The following is a 24,994-nucleotide window of genomic DNA, read 5'->3' as shown; positions in this document are numbered from 1 at the left end:
TTTCACACTGGGTGGTCCAAGGCAATGGATTTGGCGTCTTGGAGGCTTAGTTGACGGTTCTTCAAATCCTCATCGGTTTGTTTTGTCCAAGTCTTTTTTGGTGCCGCACTTTGCACTTTCCAATTCAGTGGTCAGTTTTGCCATAGAAGTTTATATGGCTTCCAGTTCTTTTCCTTTCAGCAGACATGTCTAAACCAATGTAGTCGAATATGCTGAATCTCCATGTTTACCTTCGTTTGATGATTGTGCCTCTTCAGTATGATCTCATTTTGAAGTTGTTCTCGAAGACTGACACCCAGGATCTGACGTAGGCAACTCATTTAGAAGACTTCAAGTTTGTTCTGCTTAGACTTGAGCATAGCCCACATTTCAGATCTATATAGAAGGATCAGCATCCTGTAAAGGTGGATTTTGGTCTTGATAGAGGTGTTTGTTTTTCAAAGGTATAAAACCATTTCTAAAGCTTTGAATGTTGCTAAGGGCATAGTGGCTTCAATAATTTTGAATTGGAAGACGTTTGGAACCACCAGGACTTCTCCTAGAGTTGTCTATCTGGCCAAACTGAATAACCAGGCAAGAAAAGCATGGGTCAGGGAGGTGACCAAGAATCCAATAGTCACTCTTACAGAGCTCCAGAAATCCTCTGCAGATGTGGGAGAACCTATCAGAAGGAGAACCTCCTCAGCAGGACTCCATCAATCAGGAAGATATGACAGTCCACTTGGAGTTTGCCAGATGGCACTTAAAAGACTCTAAGAGCATAAGGAAAAATATTCTCTGGTTTGATTAGATAAAAGCTGAACTCTTCGGGCAGAATTCTAAACACTATGTCTGGTGAAGACCACTCAATGTTCATCACCTGATCAATGCTATTCCTAAGGTAAAGCATGATGGTGGCAGCATTGATCTCTGGGAATGTAGGGACAGGAAGACTGATCGGAATTGAGGGATGGATGAAATCACGCAAATACACAGAAGTCCTTGAAGAAAACCTTCTCCGGAGTGCACATGATCTCAACCTGGAGCAAACATTCACCTTTCAGAATGATAATTACATGAACTATACAGCCAAGACAATGCTGGAGTGACTTTGGGAGAAGCTCTGATTGTCCTTGAGTGACCAAGCCAAACCCCATAGAGCTGAAGACATCCAATCTAACTGAACTTGAGAAGATCTACCAGGAAGAATGGAATAAAAAAGCCAAGATCCAGTTATGAAAAGCTTGTCGAGTCTTACCCAAGAACGCTCAAAGCTGTAATTGCTGCCAAAGGGGCTTTGAGAAAGTACTGAATTAAGAATCTGAATGCTTATGTCAATGTGAGATATCAGTTTTGGGGTTATTGAGTGTACATTAAAAATGAAAAATGTACCAAAGTAAAGTTAAATCTACAACACAATAAAGTACACAGAGTGTGAAAAAGTCGGAATACTTTCTGAATCCATTTTTATAAAGAGTTACCTGGGAAAAAAATGAAAAGAAATACTTAAAAATATATGAGAATATGAAGTGCTTCAGATTGAAAGTAAACCAGTTAGAACTGGACTGCAGAAAGCTGAGACCAGTCCTTAATCTTAGGCGGAGAGCTCCAGAGAGCAGGTGCCACTAATAAACATTTGAAAGAAGGAGTGCAATGAGGCTTTGGAATACTGAAATATCTGCCAGCCAGAGATTTCTGATTTTTAAGCAAGTGGCTATAGATATTTTGTTTTTTTTTCATTTTAATGTCCATTCTCAAATAACAAGGGAAGCCTTCTGAGGGATTATGGGGTCATGGCATTTGGTATAATTCAAAACTCTAGTGGCAGGGTTTCAGACCAGTTAAATCCTCTGTACAAGTTTTTAAGGATTCTATCGAGCAGAGAGGTTTATTATTTATTAGAGCATAGAAAATGAAACAGACACAAAATGTGACTTCATGAAGGTTCTTCTGAATTAACCTTCAAAAGCAGCCAGCTTTCAAACCTAGCCCAAAAATGGAAGTCTGTTTATTCCTACAAAAGTGAGTTGAAATTAATACAGCTAAGCAGGGGATCTAACCCTGTGACAACTCTACATTCAATAAGAAAGAAACCAGTAGCCTGCTGGAGTACAACACTTGGTTCCATCTGGCACTTTCTTATAAGAAGTACAAAGGGAAAAGTTTATTTTTGAGAAGTTGCAAATACTTTGGAGCTCAAAGTACAGCAAAATGTCCTTGCTTGAGAACTTGTACTTGGCTTAGTATTCAAACATGACTTCACCTCTGCTTGCTGATGTACTGTTACCTTAAGGTCTACGTTTTAACCCTGATTGTGGCAATTGTAGGTTTATTATCTTCATGTCACACGTATCAGAATTTCTAGTCTGCATTTAAATTAACACCGTTGTCATCCATTGCCTGCTATCTAATTTTTACAAAAAAAAAATAATCACGCTGTGCAGGTTGGAAGTAGCTCACAGGAACAAGTGGCAGAAGATCATATCTTTGATGGGAGATCAGTGCTGGCCATATGTATAATGTGACAGTGTTATGAGTCATCTGGCAGAGAACCGGGATTCAAGGGAAAAAAGAAACAAAAGGAGATGGAGGGAATGAACGGGAACAAGGGCAAAATGCTGGCAGGGGACTGGAAACCAAAAGAGACAGACTAAATAAATTGTCAAAGCAGTATACCAAAAATAAAAGTCAGAGAAACGAGGTAAAAGGTCCTAACATTTTTGCTTCATCTATTCTAAAAAGATTGCAAAAACAAATGTCAGGTATATCACATGGCAGAAGGTGACGATGGAATAGGATGTGACTTCCGCGTCACGTGTCCAACAACTGTAATGACAGCAGTCATGTGACAACCATCACTAATTGACAGCAACAAAACAAAAAGCAAAATGGTGTCACCAGAATAAGAATAAAACATATAAATAACCTTAATAAGAAATTAAAAGTCCAAAAATAAATCAGATTGCATCTCAGGATATGAAAACCCAGAGTCATTACAGACCATTTATGTCCACCATGTATATGACAATGAGATTTGTTTAATTTTACGTGAGTGTACTTAGTCACATGTTATAATATGTTATAATATAATATGTTATAATATTAAAATATAAATAATATAAATATAAATAATAAATAAAGTTATTTTTTTAGAGAACTTGCTGTTAAAGATGATTATTTCACAGTGATAAATCATGAAGCAGTATATTTTAGTATTTCAGTGGTGTCAGGACCAGTAACCATGTGAAAAATATATATGCTGTGAGAAGGAGGCTTGAACATGGTAAAATTGGGTGTGAAGCCACCACAAAAGACCATAAAGCAGGCCAGAACCTTGACTGGCCAGCCCAGAAGAGACACCCAGACCAGCTGACTTGACACTACTACCAGGAGGCTTTAACCTGTCTAGGCCCAAAAATGAGAACTATCAAAAATGGATCTCAAAAAGCCTAGAACTTGCATTGCTAGGATAGTACTGCACAAGGCTTATCCTAAAGTCTTCAGAGTTGATATCTGTGTGTTTTATGTTTTTTGTTTTGGTGCGGTATACATTTGAATTAATAAAGTTGATCTAATCTAATTGTAAAGTGTGGTTACTCCTGAGATCAGTGCTGGGCTGGCTTTATCACAGGTTTCTATCGCACGCTGCATTAATTGGAAGTCTAGAGGAGCCTAAGCCGTAAACTATACTTGTTCGGGGACCTCTGAAAATTGTAGACTTTCAAGATGGACAAGGTAAAAGCAAAATGTCTGTGGACATAGTACAGTAGCATATGAGCTATGAGGAAAGACTGGAAGAGCTGAATCTGTTTATAGTGATTCCACGTTAAGTACTTGTGTAAAATTTTTCCAAGTTACTGCAAGGTATTTCTTCATGAAGGAAGTTCACGGAGTAGTAGAGGTAAATATAGTAGCTTGTTAACTTCCTGATCTTAACTTGATATTTTTCATAAGGTTAAATGTAATTAATGAGATGTGTTTATGCTGAATGGTCTGCTTATGTCAATGTTTCTCTAATATTCTAAAATTTGAAGCATAATATATTTACAAAATCACTTTATTAGTATACACAAACAAGAGAAATGAAGAATTACAATAAGTGACAGTACTAGGGTGTTGTAATGTGTTAGCCGTTATGGATGTAATGAGAAGTCAAGCAAAATGACACCTTTTATTGGCTAACTAAGATTATTATATGCAAGCTGTCGAGGCCTCTTCTTCAGGCAAGATGTAATCAATGCTATGGATATTAATGTTAGAATTAAAGGATGGTCCTTAAGGAGCTCCTCTGCAGAGTTATTAAAATTATTTTCATAATGTCCGATTGCTGCTGACTACTGACTTTTTCATTTTTTTTCTTCTTCTTATTTTTTTTTTCACAGGCTGGCCACTCCACTCCTTTCTCCGGGCCTTAGCCCATTGAAAAATGTAGCCGCTCCAAATCCTTCTTCATCATCAACGGCAACACAACTGGAAAAGCAGCCTTCATCCTCCTCCCAGGATGCAGTCTTAAGTGGACAGCACCTCTCATCTCAGCACAAATCCTACTCTCTCTATCCAGACCAAAACGTGCATGATGGCTCCTCAGTAGGAGGTCAGTTCAGAGTTGGAACATGTAATAATTGCGGGTTGGGAGGGATGAACATTTTAGATTTTTTGTACAGTTGGTACACATCTTGCTAAAACCACAAAGCTGGATTTCACATACCAGATGATATTGTTCATCTTTTAATAGGTAAATAGATTCAGGGTGTTTTGTTTTAGATAACATGCACATCAATACTACCAGGCACAATAACTACAGTATTCCAGCCATTATTTAAGGATAGGCTATAAACAACACCTAGTGGTATCGTATCTTTCTGTGCCCAATTAACGGCTGTTTTCTGGATTGCCCTGCACATTTTGGGGATATTGAAGCAGACGTTTTTAAGGTCAGATGCCTTTCCTGGCACCAACCTGCTTTAAGTGCCATTTAACAAAATGCCAGTTCTAACCCCAAATCACAGTGGTACCCCAATGGTATCTGAAAGCAAGTAGATGGCAGCCAAAAGATTCCATGGTTTGTGACGTGGCATTATTAATTATTTTGTGTCCTGAAAAGTATAGCTGTAAACGTAATTCAAATAGGACCCAGGGAATTATTTTAGGATGCTGTTTAGAGAGAAATCTTACGTAGACCATATACTGTATATAAAAGTTGGTGGTCCTAATATGTGCACCCCAAGCACAGGCAAGGGGATTCCCATGGCGGAACAGAGACGGTCTTGATTTTTTAGTTATTTTTCACTACAGTAGTCAGTAGACTTTGCTGAGAGAGCTGCTGGGCAAAGTCCATTGCAGTGATTCGTGGCTAATTGAATTATTCGGTAGATACTGGGGTCCGAATTTGCTTGCATCATCAAAGGGGCCCAACCATATCATGACTCTAAGACTTTCAGTAGATCTTCAGTTCCTTTCAAGACAAAGGCTTTAAAAAAATTCTAGCGCAAGTCTGGAGGTGTGATACTTGAGAAAGAAGACACTATGGCCTGCTAACATCAAAAGAACTATTAAAGAAAGAGCTCAAAGAGCTAGGGGGCACACGTTGTGTTGTTTGGGACTGTTGTTCCTGCTTTTTTTCCTGCATATTCTGCCAGGCTGTGCTCTGCGGAGTGTCATTTGTCTTAATTAATAATACATACGTACATATGCATGAGAACTGATATAGAGGTTTTGCCTTATATAATCACATCTTTAACTTATAGAATAAAAAAAAAATGAAAACAAGCATATTCGTGACCATAACAGAATATTTTTACTCAATTCAATATTAAAAAAATGTAAAAAAAACACATATAAAACACATACCATTGTGTTTCTTGTAAGTAGCACCTCACTGGTTCTTCAGTGTAACATGGATCTTCTGATCCGTAAAATTACTTCAAGTCCACTGTGCAGTAATGATGTAACATCTGTCTGTTTATGGCTCTTGGCATTCATGTTCCACCATTCATTGTTTATCAGGGAGTGTGCTTTCTGTCACACTGATGACTGCATGCCAGATACTGTTTTGACATGCAAGAATTTTTTGAACAGAAGTAAATGAAAACTGATTCTGAAGTATACAAATATCAGGGCTTGAAGAGCATTCCAGAGGCAGAGAAATCACAAGTGCTCATAGTTATGGACATAATGCATTTTTACTCTTGATTGCATATAAAATGCCAGAATTATGAATCAGAAAAAATAAACAGATTCATTTAAGCTACACTGCCTCTGATGCAAAACAGCAAAAACCACTAGGAATCATCAGTGCATTGTTTTCCAGGAAACAAATACACATTGAGTCTGATGCTGAAAGCCCTACAAAGCAGACCTTATTGTCACAGGAAATAGGCACTCCCTTGAGAACCCGGCCCCACTCTTAATGTGGTCTGTGAAAGTCAAAAGTATGACTTTATAGACTACTCTAAGGCTCTAATTAAGTCATTATAGCATGGGTACCACCTCATTTTCAGCTTATAAATGGGCTTTGGGTGGGGTGACCCTGTACAGATAACATTATAAGGGATTACTTCAGTAAAGATATCTTTTTTCATGTAAGGATACAAGCTGCTTAGAAATCTAAATTTTTCATATTAAGTAAAAGCAAACATTCTGATGTGTTTTGCACACACACACATACATGGACATACAGATAGATAGATAGATAGATAGATAGATAGATAGATAGATAGATAGATAGATAGATAGATAGATACTTATTTGTCCCAAAGGGAAAATTTAAACTTTACTCTAGCTCAAAAAATATAAATATTATAATAATATAAACAACAAAAACCCCATAAGCCATAAGAACTCTTGGCTTAGATCACAAAGAGTTGCTGCTGTCAGTAGCAGGCTTGCAAGTGGCAATAAGGTCCAGCTTGTTGTGTCCACGAATGGAAGCATGTTGATAGAGGTTTTTGCCTTGTTTGAAATCACTAGTATTTTGTTAGTCATATTTGAGTCATGGAGAAACAAGGCGGTACAATGCTTAGCGGTGCTGCTTCATAAAGCCAGCATTCTATGTTTGTGTCACATGCCTGGTCCTTGCTGTTGCGTGTGTGCACATTCTCCCAGTGTCTGTGCAAGTTTATCTCCAGGTATCCCTCTTTCCCTTTCACATCTCCTAAATATTGTATTCTCAAGCTCAGTCCTTTGGCGATCACATGGCTGCAGGTTTTCAGTTAATTTAGCTTCTGCTTGTAATTGGACGCTGACTTTAATTAAGCATGCTGGTAGTCCCCAGTTTATGTTTTATATCAATCCAGTAATGAGAGACTGAATATTTACAGAACAGGAATGTACATGTGGTAGATTGATAAGAATGTATTCTTTTTGTTTATTACTACTTTTTGATACTCTTGGTTATTTAAGCTATATTTACAGTACTAATAAGCACACAAGTGGCTAATAGTGAAATTGCTGCCCGTTACCATTCTGTGTTGCTTGCCCTGGTGTCTGCTCAGTAGTCAAAAACAATTAAGAGAGCAAACTCTCCAAAGAGTTAAAGCAGTGAAAGGTTTACCAAAAAATGCAATTATTTCTTATAAATAGAAAACTCTCACTACTGCGCTTCTCTGAATCCAAAATAAGAAGAAAAATCGGGAGGATTTTTCTACACATTTTGTTATGTTGCAGTCTTATGCTAAAATCATTTAAATTAATTTTTTACCCTCATCAAAAAACATCTCAATACACTAGAATGAGAAAGTGCTATGACTCTTGGAATTTGGCTCAGATACATCGCACTCTATTGATTATATTCAGTGTGTTTACATGTACATTACATACAAAGCAGGGATGAGGTGAGTAACCTGGTTAAGGCAGAACCCTGGGTTCTTGAGAAATTAATGTTTACATGCACAAGTACGCTTCTGGAGCTCTCATTTGGTAAAACACCCAAAGTCAATAAACTATGCAAAAAAAGAGTAAAACAACATCATCGGCCGTCATGGATCTAAAAACAAGCATGATGCCTGTGATCATTTTCTTCTGTTTTATAACTAAGTATAATCCAACATCCACCCATCCATCCAACCTGCTATATCCCAACCACAGGGTCACGGGGGTCTGCTGGAGCCAATCCCAGCCAACACAGGGCACAAGGCAGGAAACAAACCCCGGCCAGGGCGCCAGTATAATCCTACATATACTGTAAAATAAAATACATCTTTAGTATAAGCCATTTGTGGTGTGAACAATGGCCACTGTGTAACCTGACCACACTGTATAAGAATATCTATAGCAGATAGTTAAATGAAAATTAAACTAACACTTTATTTAAGTTTCTGCTCCAGACTTCACACAGCACACTCTTTTCTTCTTGGCTGTGTTATTGAGCACTGCAATGGACCGGCTTACCAGTACATATTCTTCTTGCCTTACACTCAATGCTGCTGGGAAAATGTCATTTTTAATTCAATAAAATGAGTATTTCATTAGGTTACTTGTTATTTTAAAAAGTAATCAGACTACATAAGGCTGGTTATTTTTATAACATTATTCCCAGCACTGTTTCTGAGCTTGTGCTGCTGTGCTTTACGTTCCACTCCTCAACATACATTTAGGGTTTTCTGAAATACTGAGTCAGATTACTTAACCCAGGAGAAGTAATATTGCAATTGCCTGAGCACTTACCTAAGGAAATTGATCTTGTGGACACTTGTACCTGTGGCTACTGAAAGCGTATGTGAAGCTAACACATGTGTTGGTGAACGGAGGCCAATGGACATGTGCAGACTATGAAATCCTTAACTGCAAACCGGTGAAATATTTACATGGCCATACAACTGGGTTACTCATGGAGAAATCTGTATGTGTTAACCTGATTTCTCAGAGACCATTATCTCAGTTTGTCTTACAAGGGTTTGCGTGGCCTTTTAGAAACCAGGTTTCTTTGAATAAACAGATTATTAAAGTGCATGTAAACTTACTGTTTTTTGAAGTCCCCTTTGGTCAATTGGGTTGATTGGACATACTAAATAGTATCCAGTGTCCTCTTCTGTGTTACTTCCGACCAAATGTTACCCAACTGCTCCTTAAGGTATGTGATGGTCAACAGAGAAGGTGACGCCAGCTGTAGTTAATGTTCTAGAATGTCCCACTGCCTCGTTAGAGAAAGATCTGGAAACACAGTAGGCCATGAAGGGGTATTAATGTCTCATAACCTTTGCTAGGAGAAAACAGCTGTGTGTAACTGAGCATTTTCATGTTTTAAAATAGCACTAGACAAGCCAGGCAAAAATGATCTTACAAAGGATAATAGAATTACAGGGAAATAATGAAACATACTTGTTATATACTTGTTCAGGCGTAAATCCATGTAGCCTGCTTAATAAAGCCCAATTGTATAGAGTCTGGAGCTTATCCCAACAGCACTGACTGCAAGGCAGCATCCATTCATAAGCAACATACTACTTGGTCAATTGGGTTGATTGGACATGATTAGGAAAGACACACTCCTGGCTACAGAAGTTTCCCCTGTTAACAACATGTCAATGTTTGGAGGAAACCAGTCACCACTCATCAGCTGTGTAATGCATTCCAACAGTGAAGCATGGTGCTGGCTGTATTATTCTGTGGGGTTGTTTTTCAATGGCAGGGTCTAAATAGTGTTGAAGGAAAATGGAACAGAGCAAAGTACAGAGATATCCTTAATGAAAACCTGCTCCAGAGTGTTCTGGACCTCAGACTGGAGAAGTGGGTTCACATTCAAACCGGACAGTAGATCCTAAGCACAAAGCAATCACAAGTATGTGCTGGAGTCAACTCTGTGAATGTTCTTGACTGGCCCAATCAGAGCCCGGACTTAAACCCAATCTTACATCTCTGGAGAGACCTGAAAATAGCTGTCTCACTGTCCGTCTTCATTCAACCTGGCAGAGCTTAGGAGGATCTGCAGACAAGAATCGTAGAAAAACCCCAGATCTAGGTATGAAAAGCTTGTTGTGTCAAACCCAAGAAGACTTCGCAGACTGTAATCAATGCCAAAGGAGCTTAAAGGAAGGACTGAGTAAAGGGTCAGAATACTTGTGTCAATGTGATATTTCAGTTTTTTATTTTTATTAAATTATAATATTTCCTACAATCCTGTTTTCGCTTTGTCATTCTGTGGTATAAAGTGAAGCATGTTGAGAGAAAAAATGAGTTTAAACAAATTTTAGCATAAGATTCAACATTGCAAAATGTGTACAAAGTGAAAGAGTCTAAATACTTTTTGAATGCACTGTAGATACAGTATGTGTGTGTGTGTTGGGACAGAAGTTCACAGTACTGTCTCATAGGATGGATAGATAGATAGATAGATAGATAGATAGATAGATAGATAGATAGATAGATAGATAGATAGATAGATAGATAGATAGATAGATAGATAGATAGTCCCAAAGGGGAAATTCACAATGTTTTCTGGTAACTCGTTTTCAATCCTGGTTACCATGTTTATCCAGTTTGCATCTTCTCACTGAGTCTGTGCAGCTTTTCCTTTTGTTCTCTAGTTTTCCTTTTTATCATTTTAGGCTGATTGGTGACTTTGTCAGACAGGATATGTGAAAAACTGTGACCTCTAGTGGACAGTGTTAGTTCCTGCACGGCAAACAATGTTGCCTGAACCTGCATTCAAAATCTAGAGGGCTGGCTTGTAGAATTATGAATTAGAAATAGTAAGCCAGTTTATCCATTGGCAGAATCTACCCCAGAAGCACTAGAACAAAGGCAAAATACAGCTTTGGAAAGGACATCAGCCCACTTACACATACACTCACTCACGCTCATACACACACACACACACACACAGAGTAGCGACAGTCAAACTACCCAACACATCTTTGGAGATGGGCAAGGAAGACTAATACAGACATAGGGAGAAAATTCCAAACTACACACAGATAATATCTGGGTGTGAGATTTGAAATGCTGGCTGCTGGGTTCTTGAGGTAATTGTGCTAACTACTGCAACAGTATATTGCCCATTAACAAGAGTAAATAGATACATATAAATCTCACTGCCAGTGCCATCATTGGGAGTGCAGCCTTTTCAGGGAAACATACACCATGTTTCAGATCAAACATCGAGGCAAAAAGATTTATTGCTTCTGACCAGGACAATTGGGGTCATGTGTAAGTACAGGACCCTTCTACTTGGCAGTTCTAGCAGCACAGTCAGGCAGATACTAAATAGTATCCAGTGTCCTCTTCTGTGTTACTTCCGACCAAATGTTACCCAACTGCTCCTTAAGGTATGTGATGGTCAACAGAGAAGGTGACGCCAGCTGTAGTTAATGTTCTAGAATGTCCCACTGCCTCGTTAGAGAAAGATCTGGAAACACAGTAGGCCATGAAGGGGTATTAATGTCGCATAACCTTTGCTAGGAGAAAACAGCTGTGTGTAACTGAGCATTTTCATGTTTTAAAATAGCACTAGACAAGCCAGGCAAAAATGATCTTACAAAGGATAATAGAATTACAGGGAAATAATGAAACATACTTGTTATATACTTGTTCAGGCGTAAATCCATGTAGCCTGCTTAATAAAGCCCAATTGTACAGAGTCTGGAGCTTATCCCAACAGCACTGACTGCAAGGCAGCATCCATTCATAAGCAACATACTACTCCATCCCAAAAGCACACACTCACCCCTATAAGGCCAAGTTAGGGCTGTTAACATGTGTTTTTAGATTATAGTAGTGCCTCTCTATAGGCAAAACATTAAGAAAAAATAAAAGTAGATACAGCTAGATTGTTTAAGGTTTAAGAAGTCTGCATCAGCATGGTAAGCAATCAGAGTTCACTTTAGCAGGGGACTTTACTGACATTTATTCAGATTGTGTAATTGCTCATTCCTGCTTGGTTTGGTGATTGTACTCTCTTTTCCAAATTGTAGGATACCAAGGAAGCTTTCAAAGCTGCTTCCATTATGAAGAAAGTTACAGAATGGAAGAGCCTGTTGGGGATATCCATCTGTCAGGGGAATCCCATTGCTTTAATCCACAACGACACAATGGATACATGAACTCAGTGCACTCGGGTTCCTCAGGTGAAGATCTGTTTTTGTTTTTCTACAGCAATAACCTTGTAGAGTTATTACATAAACATTACTACTTGTTAGTTAATAAACAGACTCAAATAAGGTAACAATTAATTGATTTAGACTGATGTGCTTTTTCTGATTCTCTTAGTATTATAAAAGTTTCAATGGAAAATGATCACCATAGAAAGGGTACACCCAACAATAGGTAGAGACTGTGCCATCTTTAGGCGCCAGTGTGTCTGTCCAGTTGCTATGTCTCTGTAATTCCAAAATATATATTTTTTTGTTTTTTATTTTGCCTTATACAATTTCTTGTATTAGGAATTTGTTAGTTTTCGCATACCCCTTGGGGTGAGAGCGCAGGTTCAGCCATTGTACAGCACCCCTGGAGCAATTGCAGGTTAAGGGCCTTGCTCAAGGGCCCAGCAGAGTAGGATCTCTTTTGGCAGTGACGGGGATTCAAACCAGCAACCTTCAGGATACCAGCACAGATCCTTAGCCTCAGAGCCACCACTCCGTCCAAATCTAATGGTGCATCACAAGCATTTTAATAGTAAAATGCGTTGTGTTTGTCATTCCAACAGATGGTGCATCACAAATATTATTTCTGTTTTTATGAATCATATACCAAATTTCATATAAAAGACACGTATGCATTGCATGGTCCACTGGAGAAGTTAACGCTGAGGTCGACATTGATTACTTGGATTTCAGCCTCTCTTAGACGGGTAGCGCAGCTTGTTATAACATATTGCAATGCAATTTCTTCTTAATTTTACACTTGCCTTCAATCCAAGGAGTATCCCATTTTCAAGAAATTGTGATAAGCTGCCTCAGCGTAACAAGAATAAGCAGAGTTATGAAAATGAGGGGATGGATCCAAAATTATACCATATTAGATTTTCCCATTTCATGATCACACTAATTGAACTGATGTAGCGATGTGAAGAATGGGGGCTTTGGCAGTGGACAACTAGGCAATACCAGAGACCTGCCCTGCAGATCAGAGACAAGCATACTGGATATTTGTTTGCTGCATACTGTATTTATAATATTCGAAAATAACAGTGATAACAGAATGTACTTACTACATGCATTATGAAGAGTACATAAAATAGATGCTTTAAGAAGGTTTTACAATATCATGGTATTAAAACTGAGCCTAAATAGGCTTGAGTTGGTTGAAATAGTTTTATAGACACCAGATTCCAACTGTTCCAACTGTTGTTTTTGGCAGGTCTATGGCTCATTGTAGTATATACTTCTTAAATATACATTTTTTGAAAGAAGTGCCTAATGGAGAGTTAAACTTTTTGTTGATGTCTACCCACGTGCAAGCAGCTGCATGCATGACTTTCCATAATATGTACTGGGGGTTTGTTTTGTTCTTATGAGTGTCTGTCACACATATAAAAAATGAAAATATGCAAGTAAATTTTAAAGAGTATATATAAGGTTAGCACAAAATGTTTGTCCATTTTAAATTCATCAAAACTCTTTAAAATTGACTTTTTTAATTTCATAAATTCATACAGCATGCTCTATTTGAGCTAACGCAATGAAAACATTTCCAACAAATTACTAAAATTCAATAGAATCTGTTCACGGGGAACAGTGTTATTTCACACAGACAGACACAGTGACTAAAATAGGACTCACCACTATCAGCTTCCGGTGTTCAGAAGCCATTAAGAAGGCTAACAGAATGTCAGGTTATATTGCACGGTGTGTGGAGTTCAAGTCCAAGGAGGTTCTGCTGAAGCTTTATAATGCACTGGTGAGTCCTCATCTGGAGTACTGTGTGCAGTTTTGGTTTCCAGGCTATAAAAAGGACATAGCAACACTAGAAAAGGTCCAGAGAAGAGCGACTAGGCTGGTTCCAGGGCTACAGGGGATGAATTAGAAAGAAAGATTAAAAGAGCTGAGCCTATACAGTTTAAAAAAAAAGACGATTAAGTGACATGACTGAAGTGTTTAAAATTATGAAGAGAATTAATCCAGACGATCAAGACTGTTATTTTAAAGTGAATTCATCAAGAACACTTGGACACAGTTGGAAACTTGTTAAGGGCAAATTTTGCACAAACATTAGGAAGTTTTTCTTCACACAAAGAACGATAGACACTTGGAATCAGCTACCAAGTTGTGTGGTAGACAGTAGAACTATAGGGACTTGATGTATTTTTAGAAGAATAAAGTGTATAGGACTGGCAAGCTTTGTTGGGCTGAATGGCCTGTTCTCGTCCAGATTGTTCTAATTTTCTAATAGGTGCTTTTGCATTTTATATGAACACCCCTAAAAAAGACTTCCATTTTAAAAATAACATATCGTACAGAATACAAAAAAGATTTAGAAAAAGTGTTCCTTTTATGCAAATATTTGACTATTAGAAATCTGACTTACAAAAACACCATTTTAGATAAGTGTTTGTCCATCCCATCCTTTTGTACGCCTCTTTAATCCAATCTCAGGGTACAGAGAGCCAGAGCTATTCCTGAAAGTATTGGGCACAAGGCAAGAAGCAGCTGCAGGTCCCACTTACACATACTCCTACTCAATCACAGAAGACACTTTTACAGTCACCAGTCAGCCTTATGTAGACATCCTTGTGAAGTCGGGAGGAAAACTCAGACATAGATTGGGAACCAGTCCATCATGGGGCAGGCTCACACGCACACATCCATGACAGTAGTGTTTAGAGGCATCTATTCAGCCAACCTGATAGTTTTTGAGATACAGGAGGGTGACTAAAGTATCAGGAGAACAAACTCACTGGGAGAACTTGAAAACTTCACACCAACAGGGACTGTGCCAGGGTCTGAATTCATGACTTACTATTTTGCAATCATTTATCATGACTAGTGTAAATGTCAAATACGTTTTATAATATAACAGCCACACCATCAGATACCCACTTTATTCTGCATAACCATCACATGACCAAAATCAGTCACTTCAGAACACAATTTCACTTATAAGCTGACTACAGCCAAAACAGGAAAGAAAATGGAGGTGCTCTCAGCATTTACAGCTAAGTGTCACATGTGGATCCTGGGCAGCATGACTACGCCGCTTGGTAATAAAAAAAGCATGACTCCAAACAATAAATGTGTGTAGGCAGCCCACCGAGCTGTTAACTGCTCAGGCGCAATTATATCAGGCAACAGTCTACATAAAATGTGTGGCTAGAAATCTAGTGATTCTCTAATGGCAACAGAATCAAATGTAATCTAAAGCTAAAGGTGATTGAAAAATTAGAAACGACTCTCTCTGCTCTACTTGGCCATAAAGCAATTTTGATGGACAGGTCTTCAGTGTAGTAAATGCTCTCACATACACAACCGTACTCATTTGTGCTGTGGAGGAACTCAAGCATCTGGGCTGGAAACCGTATCAAGCAATACATTTTGTTATATAAGGAATGTCTGGTCAATTTAGTAATGTCATTTGATTTTGTTTTAATCTGCTGTTCATTTTTATTTTGAATTGCTTTTTCAGTGACGCCAGTGCATTGCCATTTTGTGAGCTTGTTTCCTATAGACACCACCTGTTTTTGTGTTTGTTTCCATGAGAGGTGCCATTTTGGATTTCAATGATGCTCCTTGGTTCCTAGGCAATTGACACATGTTTCATGTGACTCGTGACGTCATGGGGGCCATAATATGAAAAATGGTAGTATGCATCTCCCAGCATCCAAACTTTAAAATGAAATACTGTAATTACTTAAATCAATATACCGTTAAAAGTTTTACAAAAGCATACATACTTAAGTATTGATACCAAAATTTTAAACTAGACGCCTTAGATGATCATAGGCCATGTGGCAGGAGCAACCCTGGACTGTACAGACACACTCACATACAAATCCACACTCGCTTTGGTCCAATTTAGAATTAATACTCAATCTAATGTTGTGTTTTTTGGGATTTGGAGTGCTTGAAGAAAAACATGAAGACAAGGAAAGAGCATTCAACCTCCACACTGGCAGGGGATGAGGGGGAGACAGTAGGAGCGGCCGGCACTCAAACAAGCCACTCGTGGGTTTTGTTTTATGGTGTTCTTTCTAAGATTAGAACTGTCAAAAAGTGTGTCAGATAACAGCCTTAGAGCTGCTAAAAGTCGACTCATCCAGTGTTTAATTCTATCTTGTGTACTTTCTGGATGTGTTTTTTTTTTGTGACTGTTAGAAGCCATTCAATGACTTTAAAGACTGGACACCAGGAATGAAACTAAATTGCAGCCTTCCTGCTTGCTATTATTTCACAAGACTTTTTTTTCACGTGGATGCACTAAACGTGTCCAAAAGTAAGAACTAAACTCGCATTTTAAGTTCTGATCCAGCTCTGCCTCCAGCCAGAGTTCCTCTCCTCTTTAAGGACACTCGAAATCTCAGTTTATAACCCCAGGCAGAGCAAAGACAAGGAGAGGTGCTCCTTTTATAACCCTCGTACAGTTCCTGGCTGATGTAAGACTCCCTGGACTCCCAGTATCACCTCTGAGGTGTAGCTTTAGACTTCCAGTTGTTTCCTGAAGAGACTGATCAACAGGCGCTGAGGTGTCTAGAGTTCTCAGTCCTGCTAGCAGGAGCAGGTAGAGCAAACTGTGACATCATGTTCATATGAGTTTCCACTCACAGTGCCGAGGCATGGTGGTATACTGATACAGTGAAGGGCGTGCTTTGCAATGGACTGACATCCCACCCAGAGTCCATTCCCACATGCTGCTGGGAGAGGTTTCACTTCCTAGTATGGTATAAAGCAGCTTGGAGAAATGGGTAGATGGATGGATGAAAAATATTGAAGTAGTAACTGATAAATCAAATTAAAGCTAATTTGTTTTTGATTTTCTAAGAAAAAACAAAACCTTTTTATTATGCAAATATTTCCACTATGTTGTAAATCCCATAAGATAGATCCTCAACAGTGAAGACAGTCATAGTACCACTATCTACACATAACACAAGTGTTCTTAATATTAGCTGATGAAATATGTCAAATATTTTAACTGATACGCAACAGCCCATTGTTGAAGACAGTCAGCGTACAAGTGTGAATGATCTAAACCATAAATATTGCATTTTGACATATTTTCCTGAAGCCTGGAAGACATTTGTTCATATAATGAGAGCCACGGTTTAGCTAATCTCATCTGTCATGATGCTTTTCATAACCTCTGGCTCTTCTCGTTTCAGGTTTTGGTATGGTTCAAGATGCACAGGGTGGATCTGGGCATGAGTTCTCACCTGCTCCAGAGGAAAACACCTTTTTCCAAGTGGGTGGCTTCGACCGGTGTTTGAACCAAATCTCTCAAGTCTACACGGAGACATAAACTAAAACTGAAGCTTTACTTCGAAAGAACGCTTCACGTGTAGAACTCTGTTGAGCCATCTTTTTGAAAGCAAAAAGAAAAGGCCGTTATCTGCTCAATTTTGCGTTTGTTCCGTATGCTTCTCCTCTGTGCTATGGCACTCCAGGCTTACTGCATTTTTTAATTCTGTAGCTTTAAATTAATTATTTTCTTTTTTTCTTTGCAGCTGTAAAACATTGTTTGTTATTTCAAACCATAAAGGTTTACTTTTATTGTTGTTTGCACACAATTTGTCAAAATGTTGGTCTCGTAGCAAAGCTAAAGAAATAGATTTCATCTTAAAATTGGTGAAATTAAAACAGCAAGTGGTTACAAATCTTGAATTTTTCACTCACTCTATGTAAACATTTAGATAATTTTAAAAATGTGTATAAAATGTACAGTTTGTTTAAAGCAATAATCCTAATTTGTTCATATATATATTTTCAAGTTTTTAAGAAATAAATCTGAGCATTTAACAAGTGCTGATTTGGGTTCCATTGATGTGGTTTTTTTCTGTTTCTGTCAGGCAGATGGTTAAAACATCTAATGGGTCTAAGACATGGCTTTCCCTCCATAAGGCTATGATTTTCAAAATAAAATATTTCAAACCAATATCTTACTAAGTGCAGTGGACCTGAGGGATCACACATTGTTGAAAAAAACTGGATATTTACCATTTGTTTTGCACTTAAAACTTAACAAAGAATGCAAAATCATTGTGCGTGTACAACAAAATCTAAAGTCAGCCATACACTGGGTGTTTTTTCAAAATCAGGTTCACACACGATGGATTCATCTCAAATGTATGAGCACGTTCAGTCCAATTGACATGACCCGATGCGAGTGTTTAGACTATACTTGTTCATGGCCCTGACAGACAATTGTACCCATTGACATTTTACAATAAAGTTTCACCCATTAAAAACAACAAGGCTACAGGCTTCTCAAAATGTCAGCAAAGAAGAGAGCCGTGTTGCCATGTCTTGCTGTACTGTGCTCTGAAACTACAAAGAAAAGAAAAAGGCATACCTGGACACGTAGATGGTTTGGAGAGTGCGGACAATGCAGTCTGTCTGTTTTATAGAGAGAACTGGAGGTATGCAATTTACTGTTGTGTGTATTTATTTTGGCTTCTTCTTGTGTACTTTTCCTAAGATACTTTTGTCATTGGCCATTTAGTTGTGTATGTGTTGTTATACTGTACAATAGTTAACTTTTTGAAATCAAAAAGATAAAAATAAGCATGATGACGGCAATACCCAATGTACAATTTCCAGCCACTATACAACATACTGAAATACAATACCAGTCATTACTCTTCATTCACGCCATTCGTTCTCACTATACCGTGTGTAGTGCTATTATTGTTACTATGCACAGATGCACAGCAATCACTGCACAACTAATTTTGGAAAATGTAATGTCAACATCAGAAAATTATCTCGAAGGACTGTACACACTACAAGATAGCCAACTGAAATTTCTGACATGACAGAAATTGTACAACACTCCAATCATAAGATGAAATCAGGCATTACAACCCCTCTAATACTCTGTGTGAAATAAGGCTAAAATTCAGGCAGACTCAGAATATCAGATTGAAAATTCATCTTAAAATCATTCCAAAATTCTATGATGTATGCCCGGCATAATGGAGTGATTTTTTTCAGAATCAACAGGGTGGGACTGTTTTACAATCCCTTAATTATTCACATTAAGTGATTCATTTTTGCATTACCTTCTCTATTGTCACATTATAACACATGCACATCACTCTGAAGGTAACTATATAGTGTTCAGAGATATTGTAATCTTTTAAATCCTTTGAAAACTCAAAATCTGACCTCATCATAATGCTTTATGTATATATACTGTATATATATATATATATATATAGTATATATACACACATATATATATACAGGCAGAATGCATAAGAATTAGCCAACTCTAAAGGGCTCTCCAAAACTATAAAATATATGAGACCCTGTGAAATAATAATAGTAATAAAGAAAGATTTATTACTGTTTAAGAGGTGTTTCTGTCTTGTTGATGGAATAAAAAAGTGCAATCCATCTGCACAGCCTGGAAACAAAAATAACATACCAACGGCATGAAGTGCAACTTCAAAAACAATGCTGCGTGGCATGGCCAATCAGTGCCCCGAAGACTGGAGCTCTGTGGGCCCAATGGTATATATTTTGCATTTATTGCTAGCTTGTGGCCTATTGTTTGTTGCAGAATCAATACAGGAAGGCAGACAGCCAAGAGACTGCTTCTATGCAAAGTGCATCACTCAATGGCTCGTAGCATTGGAAATCTTTTTGGAAAGGCCGCGTCTCTTCAAGCGTGATGGCCTGCATCCGAACAGTTTCGGCGCCCGGGTCCTCTCCGAAAACATATCGAAGGTAATTCGTTTTTCTTGACTATCTATCTCTGCTCTTAACCCCGTCCGAAATAATACTGTTGTGCCAGGACATGATGAATGTTTAATAGAGTCTTCCGTTAAAGTTCACACCATTAATACTGTAATAAGCAATCTCAATGCACGTAGAAAACCTAGGAAATACGGCATAAACTCCAATAATCTAATTAAAATCACTATTTTAGAGGAACAATGTATTAAAACTATAAAACAGATCGCAGATTAAACAAAAAATATACACAGAGCGGCGCTAATAATAATAATCTAGTTCCTATTCCAAATAACAATAACGCACATAGTACTCATCTCTGCACCTCCGAAACATTAAATATGGCACTATTAAATGTCAGAGCTTTAACTAACAAAACGTTTTTTATCAACGATCTTATTAGTGATAAAAAAATAGATCTTATTGCACTAAATGAAACATGGCTGAATTCAGATGCCGCGTCAGTTTTAATCGAATCTGCGCCTCCGGATTACAGTTTTACTCATTCAAACCGCCAGGGAAAAGGGGCGGATTGGCTAACATTTACTCGAGCCGATTAAAATGTAAAGATGTCAGTTTTGGTAAGTTCAAGTCCTTTGAGTATCTCGCCGTTGTTATTCATGGAGATTCTCAAGTTCTATACTATCCGTGTATAGACCTCCTAAATATAACGCGTCGTTTTTTGAGGAATTCTCTGACTTAATGTCAATTTTAATTACTAATTATGACACACTCCTAATAGTTGGCGACTTTAATTTTCATATAGATAATCAGTGTGATCTAAAAGTAAAAGAATTTATGAACCTCCTGGATTCTTTTGATTTGAGACAACTCATAAATCAGCCTACACATAAAGCAGGTCATACATTAGACTTAGTGATTACTAAAGGACTGAAAGTTGATATAAAACAGATCATTGATATTGGTCTATCAGACCATTTTCTTCTACTTTTAATATAGAAATAATGATAAAAACACTCATGAGAAGCATATTGTTAAAAACGCTTCTTTGATTCGCAGCAGCTTTAAAACTTACAAACATTTTAAGCAATCAGTCCGTTTATAGTGCCAGCTATAATAGCGAGGACAATGTAAATAGTAAGGTGGAAAGATTTAATTCTAAAGTGAGAGCTGCTGTTGACATAGTTGCACCTGAAAAGACAGTGAAAAAATCTTCTAGCATTGGTATACCATGGAAGACCCAAAGAGTGTCTGATTTAAAGAGAACATGCCGTAGAGCTGAGCGTCAATGGAGGAAGACTAAACTTACTATCCACCACGAAATATTAAAAGTCAAAATAACAGAATACAATAACACTGTCCGTCTTGAGAGACGCTGCTATTTCTCTAATATTATAAATAACAATGCTAGTAATCCTAGAGTCTTATTTTCAACAATTGATCGCCTACTAAACCCAGGTAGCTCAAAGGAATGCCTCCTAAGTGCTTCCAGTGAAACCTGTGAGGCTGTCGCTGTATTTTCAATCAAAAATTAATGATATTAGAAATAACATAGTATATCTCCCCAACACTAAGGATCCCCTAAACCCCAACATCCTGTTATAAACAAATTAAACTCTTTCACTAGGATAGATTTACCTGATTTACAAAAATAATATCTCAATTAAAACCCTCCACCTCGTCCTTGACCCGATACCAACAAGGTTTTTCAAAGAAGTATCAGGCGTGCTAATTGATAATGTTCTTGACATAGTAAATTCGTCACTAGATACTGGGGTCTTCCCAGACTGTCTTAAGACTGCTGTAGTTAAACCCCTACTTAAGAAACATAATCTTGACCCTCGCTCTTGAAAATTTTAGACCCATCTCTAACTGCCCTTCTTAAGTAAAGTTCTAGAGAAGGCAGTCATTATGCAGTTAAATGACCACCTAAATAAACATGCTATTCTTGATAAATTTCAGTCAGGTTTTAGAACAAATCACAGCACAGAAACTGCACTCGTTAAAGTAGTAAATGACTTGCGGGTAAATGCAGACAGAGGCCATTTATCTGTTCTCATCCTCTTAGATCTGAGTGCTGCATTTGACACCATTGATCACAACATTCTTAGAAATCGCCTTAGTCAATGGGTGGGCCTCTCTGGCAGTGTCTTAAATTGGTTTGAATCCTACCTGACAGGGAGAAAATATTTTGTTAGTTGTGGGAATTACAACTCAAGACACATGATATCCAATATGGTGTTCCACAAGGCTCTATCCTGGGTCCGCTGTTATTCTCAATCTACATGCTTCCGTTAGGTCAGATTATCTCAGGGCACAACGTGAGCTACCACAGCTATGCTGATGACACACAGCTGTACTTATCAATAGCACCTGATGACCCGATTCTATTGATTCACTAACACAATGTCTGACTAGTATCTCAGAATGGATGAATAGTAATTTTCTCAAGTTAAATAAAGAGAAAACTGAAATTTTAGTGATCAGCAATAATGGATACAATGAGGCTATTAGAAATAAACTGGATACATTAGGATTAAAAGTCAAGACGGAGGTAAAAAGCTTAGGGGTGATTGTTGACTGTAATCTGAATTTTAAATCACATATTAATCAGATCATTAGGACAGCATTTTTCACTTAAGAAACATAAGTAAAGTTAGACCTCTTTATCACTGAAAGATGCTGAGAAATTAGTTCACGCGTTTGTTTTCAGTCGACTAGATTACTGTAACGCACTCCTCTCAGGACTACCCAAAAAGATATAAATCGTTTGCAACTAGTGCAGAATGCAGCTGCTAGAATCCTAACTAGGAAAAGAAAATCAGAACACATTACTCCAGTTTTGATGTCACTACACTGGTTACCTGTGTCATTCAGAATTGACTTTAAAATTCTGCTTATGGTTTATAAAGCCTTAAATAATCTCGCCCCATCTTATATATCGGAATGTCTGACACCTTATATTCCAAATCGTAACCTCAGATCCTCAAATGAGTGTCTCCTTAGAATTCCAAGAACAAAACTTAAAAGAAGTGGTGAGGCGGCCTTCTGCTGTTATGCACCTAAAATCTGGAATAGCCTGCCAATAGGAATTCGCCAGGCTGATACAGTAGAGCACTTTAAAACACTGCTGAAAACACATTACTTTAACATGGCCTTTTTATAACTTCATTTTAATCGTAAATTAACTTAATCCTGATACTCTGTATGTTCAATTCATCATAACAACTATTCATGGTGGCTCTAAAATCGGTACTGACCCCTACTCTCTTTTCTGTTTCTTTTTCCGGTTTCTTTGTGGTGGTGGCCTGCGCCACCTCCACCTACTCAAAGCTTCATGATGCTCCAACAATGATGGACGGATTAAAAGGAAGAAGTCTACGTGACCATCATCATCATCAAGCCCTTCCGTGAGAACCCTAAATCCAAAGAGGACTGTTTCATTTATGTTAGGTAGAATGCCCAGAGGGGACTGGGCGGTATCATGGTCTGGAATCCCTACAGATTTTATTTTTTCTCCAGCCGTCTGGAGTTTTTGTTTTTCTGTCCCCTGGCCATTGAACCTTACTCTTATTCGATGTTAATGTTGATTTATTTTTTATAATTATGTCTTTCATTTTTCTATTCTTTAATATGTAAAGCACTTTGAGCTACTGTTTGTATGAAAATGTGCTATATAAATAAATGTTGTTGTTGTTGTAGCATTGACATAAGTACGCAATTAACAAAAGATGTACGGCCTTTGCTTTCAGCTAGTGTGATGCTGAGGTGTCACCCGTTGCACGGCTGCACTTGTGTCCTAAATTGGGATCCTGATATGGTTCGTGTGGTTATGGCAGCAATACACTGTATCAGTGCTCCCTTTGCAGCCTGTAGCAGCTGGTTTTGCCAGTTTCTAGAACATTATTACCCTACTGTTTTCCTATGATCATCTGTCATAAATAGCTTCAACTTGATCACCATAAATTGACACGCATATATAGGCACATTTTGGGGTGGCACGGTGGCGCAGTGGGTAGCGCTACTACCTCGCAGTTAGGGGACCCGGGTTCACTTCCTGGGTTCTCCCTGCGTGTTGTTTGCATGTTCTCCCCGTGTCTGTGTGGGTTTCCTCCCACAGTCCAAAGACATGCAAGCTAAGTGCATTGGCGATCCTAAATTGTACCTAATGTGTGCTTGGTGTGTGTGCGCGTGCCCTGTGGTGGGCTGGTGCCCTGCCCGAGGTTTGTTTCCTGCCTTGTGCCCTGTGTTGGCTGGGATTGGCTCCAGCAGACCCCCGTGACCCTGTAGTTAGGATATAGAGGGATGGATGGATGGCACATATTGAATTGTAGGACAGGCTGGAGTTGAAAACCAAGAAAGACACCACAGAAGCCAAATATCAAAGCCAAATCTCTATGATTCAGAGTCAAGAAAAAAAGCAAGAAGTCCCTGCAATACATTCTTTTTAGAAGCACCTTTTAGCTTTGTCTGCAGTAGTGGAAAAAGGTAAAGAGATTCAAAGCTAAGATGCCTGGGAAAGAGTGCTGCCATCTTTATAATGGCAACACAATGATGTCATAGGCATAGTTGCTGCCAGTCATGGTCAAAAACTGAATGCCGTTATTATAAACAATATGCATAATACCTAAATAGCTCCAACAGACATAACAACAAAAATAACAAAACAAAATGAATAATCAAAATTAAAGAAAACCATGTAGTGGACTAGATTGAGTAATACAAGGCAGATCACAATAATCGTATTTACTACAGAGTTGCAAAGGTTTAGTGTTTTGCATGGCCCCTGATTTGGAGACCAAAGATGCCAGTTCACTGGGCACTCAAACACACCTAATACTGGGCCAGTCCACCTAACATACACCTCAGAATACCTGAAGAAAGCCCTCGTGATTAAGGGGGGACATGCCAACTTCACATAGGCAGAGTCTGGGCTAGAAATGAGACTTGAGTCCCTGGGGCCACGAGGCTACACTGCCATGGACTCAGATCACAAAGCACCTCAATTAGCTGATTTGCCACAAATCTGTCCACAGTGTAAATCTCATCCTCGTCGCCAAAAGAATTGAAGGTAGTGGCAACACTGAGCAAAAAAGGTGAGGGCTGAAAGACAGAGAGATGGTCTGACGTCACCAGGCAGCACTCTGCTCGCAGTGTTGAGAGACAGTGTCGGTGTTCATGACTAATGCAGTTCTCCTCTTAGTTCATTCTGTAAGGATACTGCTTCTGGGTTA

At 38.4% G+C, this 24,994-nt stretch overlaps 1 protein-coding gene across 2 annotated transcripts in view; it reads left to right on the top strand.

The window, feature by feature from the left end:
* The window catches only part of LOC120514725 (zinc finger protein GLIS1), a 431,659-nt gene extending 413,813 nt beyond the window's left edge, over window positions 1-17,846 (top strand). For both annotated transcript variants that reach the window (XM_039735238.1, XM_039735237.1), the window contains 3 exons: window positions 4,362-4,573; window positions 11,889-12,041; window positions 17,228-17,846. In XM_039735238.1, coding sequence (XP_039591172.1) covers window positions 4,362-4,573; window positions 11,889-12,041; window positions 17,228-17,364 — 502 coding nt within the window. In that variant the 3' untranslated portion in view covers window positions 17,365-17,846. The remainder of the gene's footprint in view (window positions 1-4,361; window positions 4,574-11,888; window positions 12,042-17,227) is intronic.
* Window positions 17,847-24,994: the final 7,148 nt, after the last annotated feature.

This window comes from Polypterus senegalus, chromosome 14 (assembly GCF_016835505.1).
Source record: "Polypterus senegalus isolate Bchr_013 chromosome 14, ASM1683550v1, whole genome shotgun sequence".
Lineage (NCBI taxonomy): Eukaryota > Metazoa > Chordata > Cladistia > Polypteriformes > Polypteridae > Polypterus > Polypterus senegalus.
Note: the sequence above shows the minus strand (reverse complement) of the source record. Positions and strands in the feature narration are given on the sequence as shown.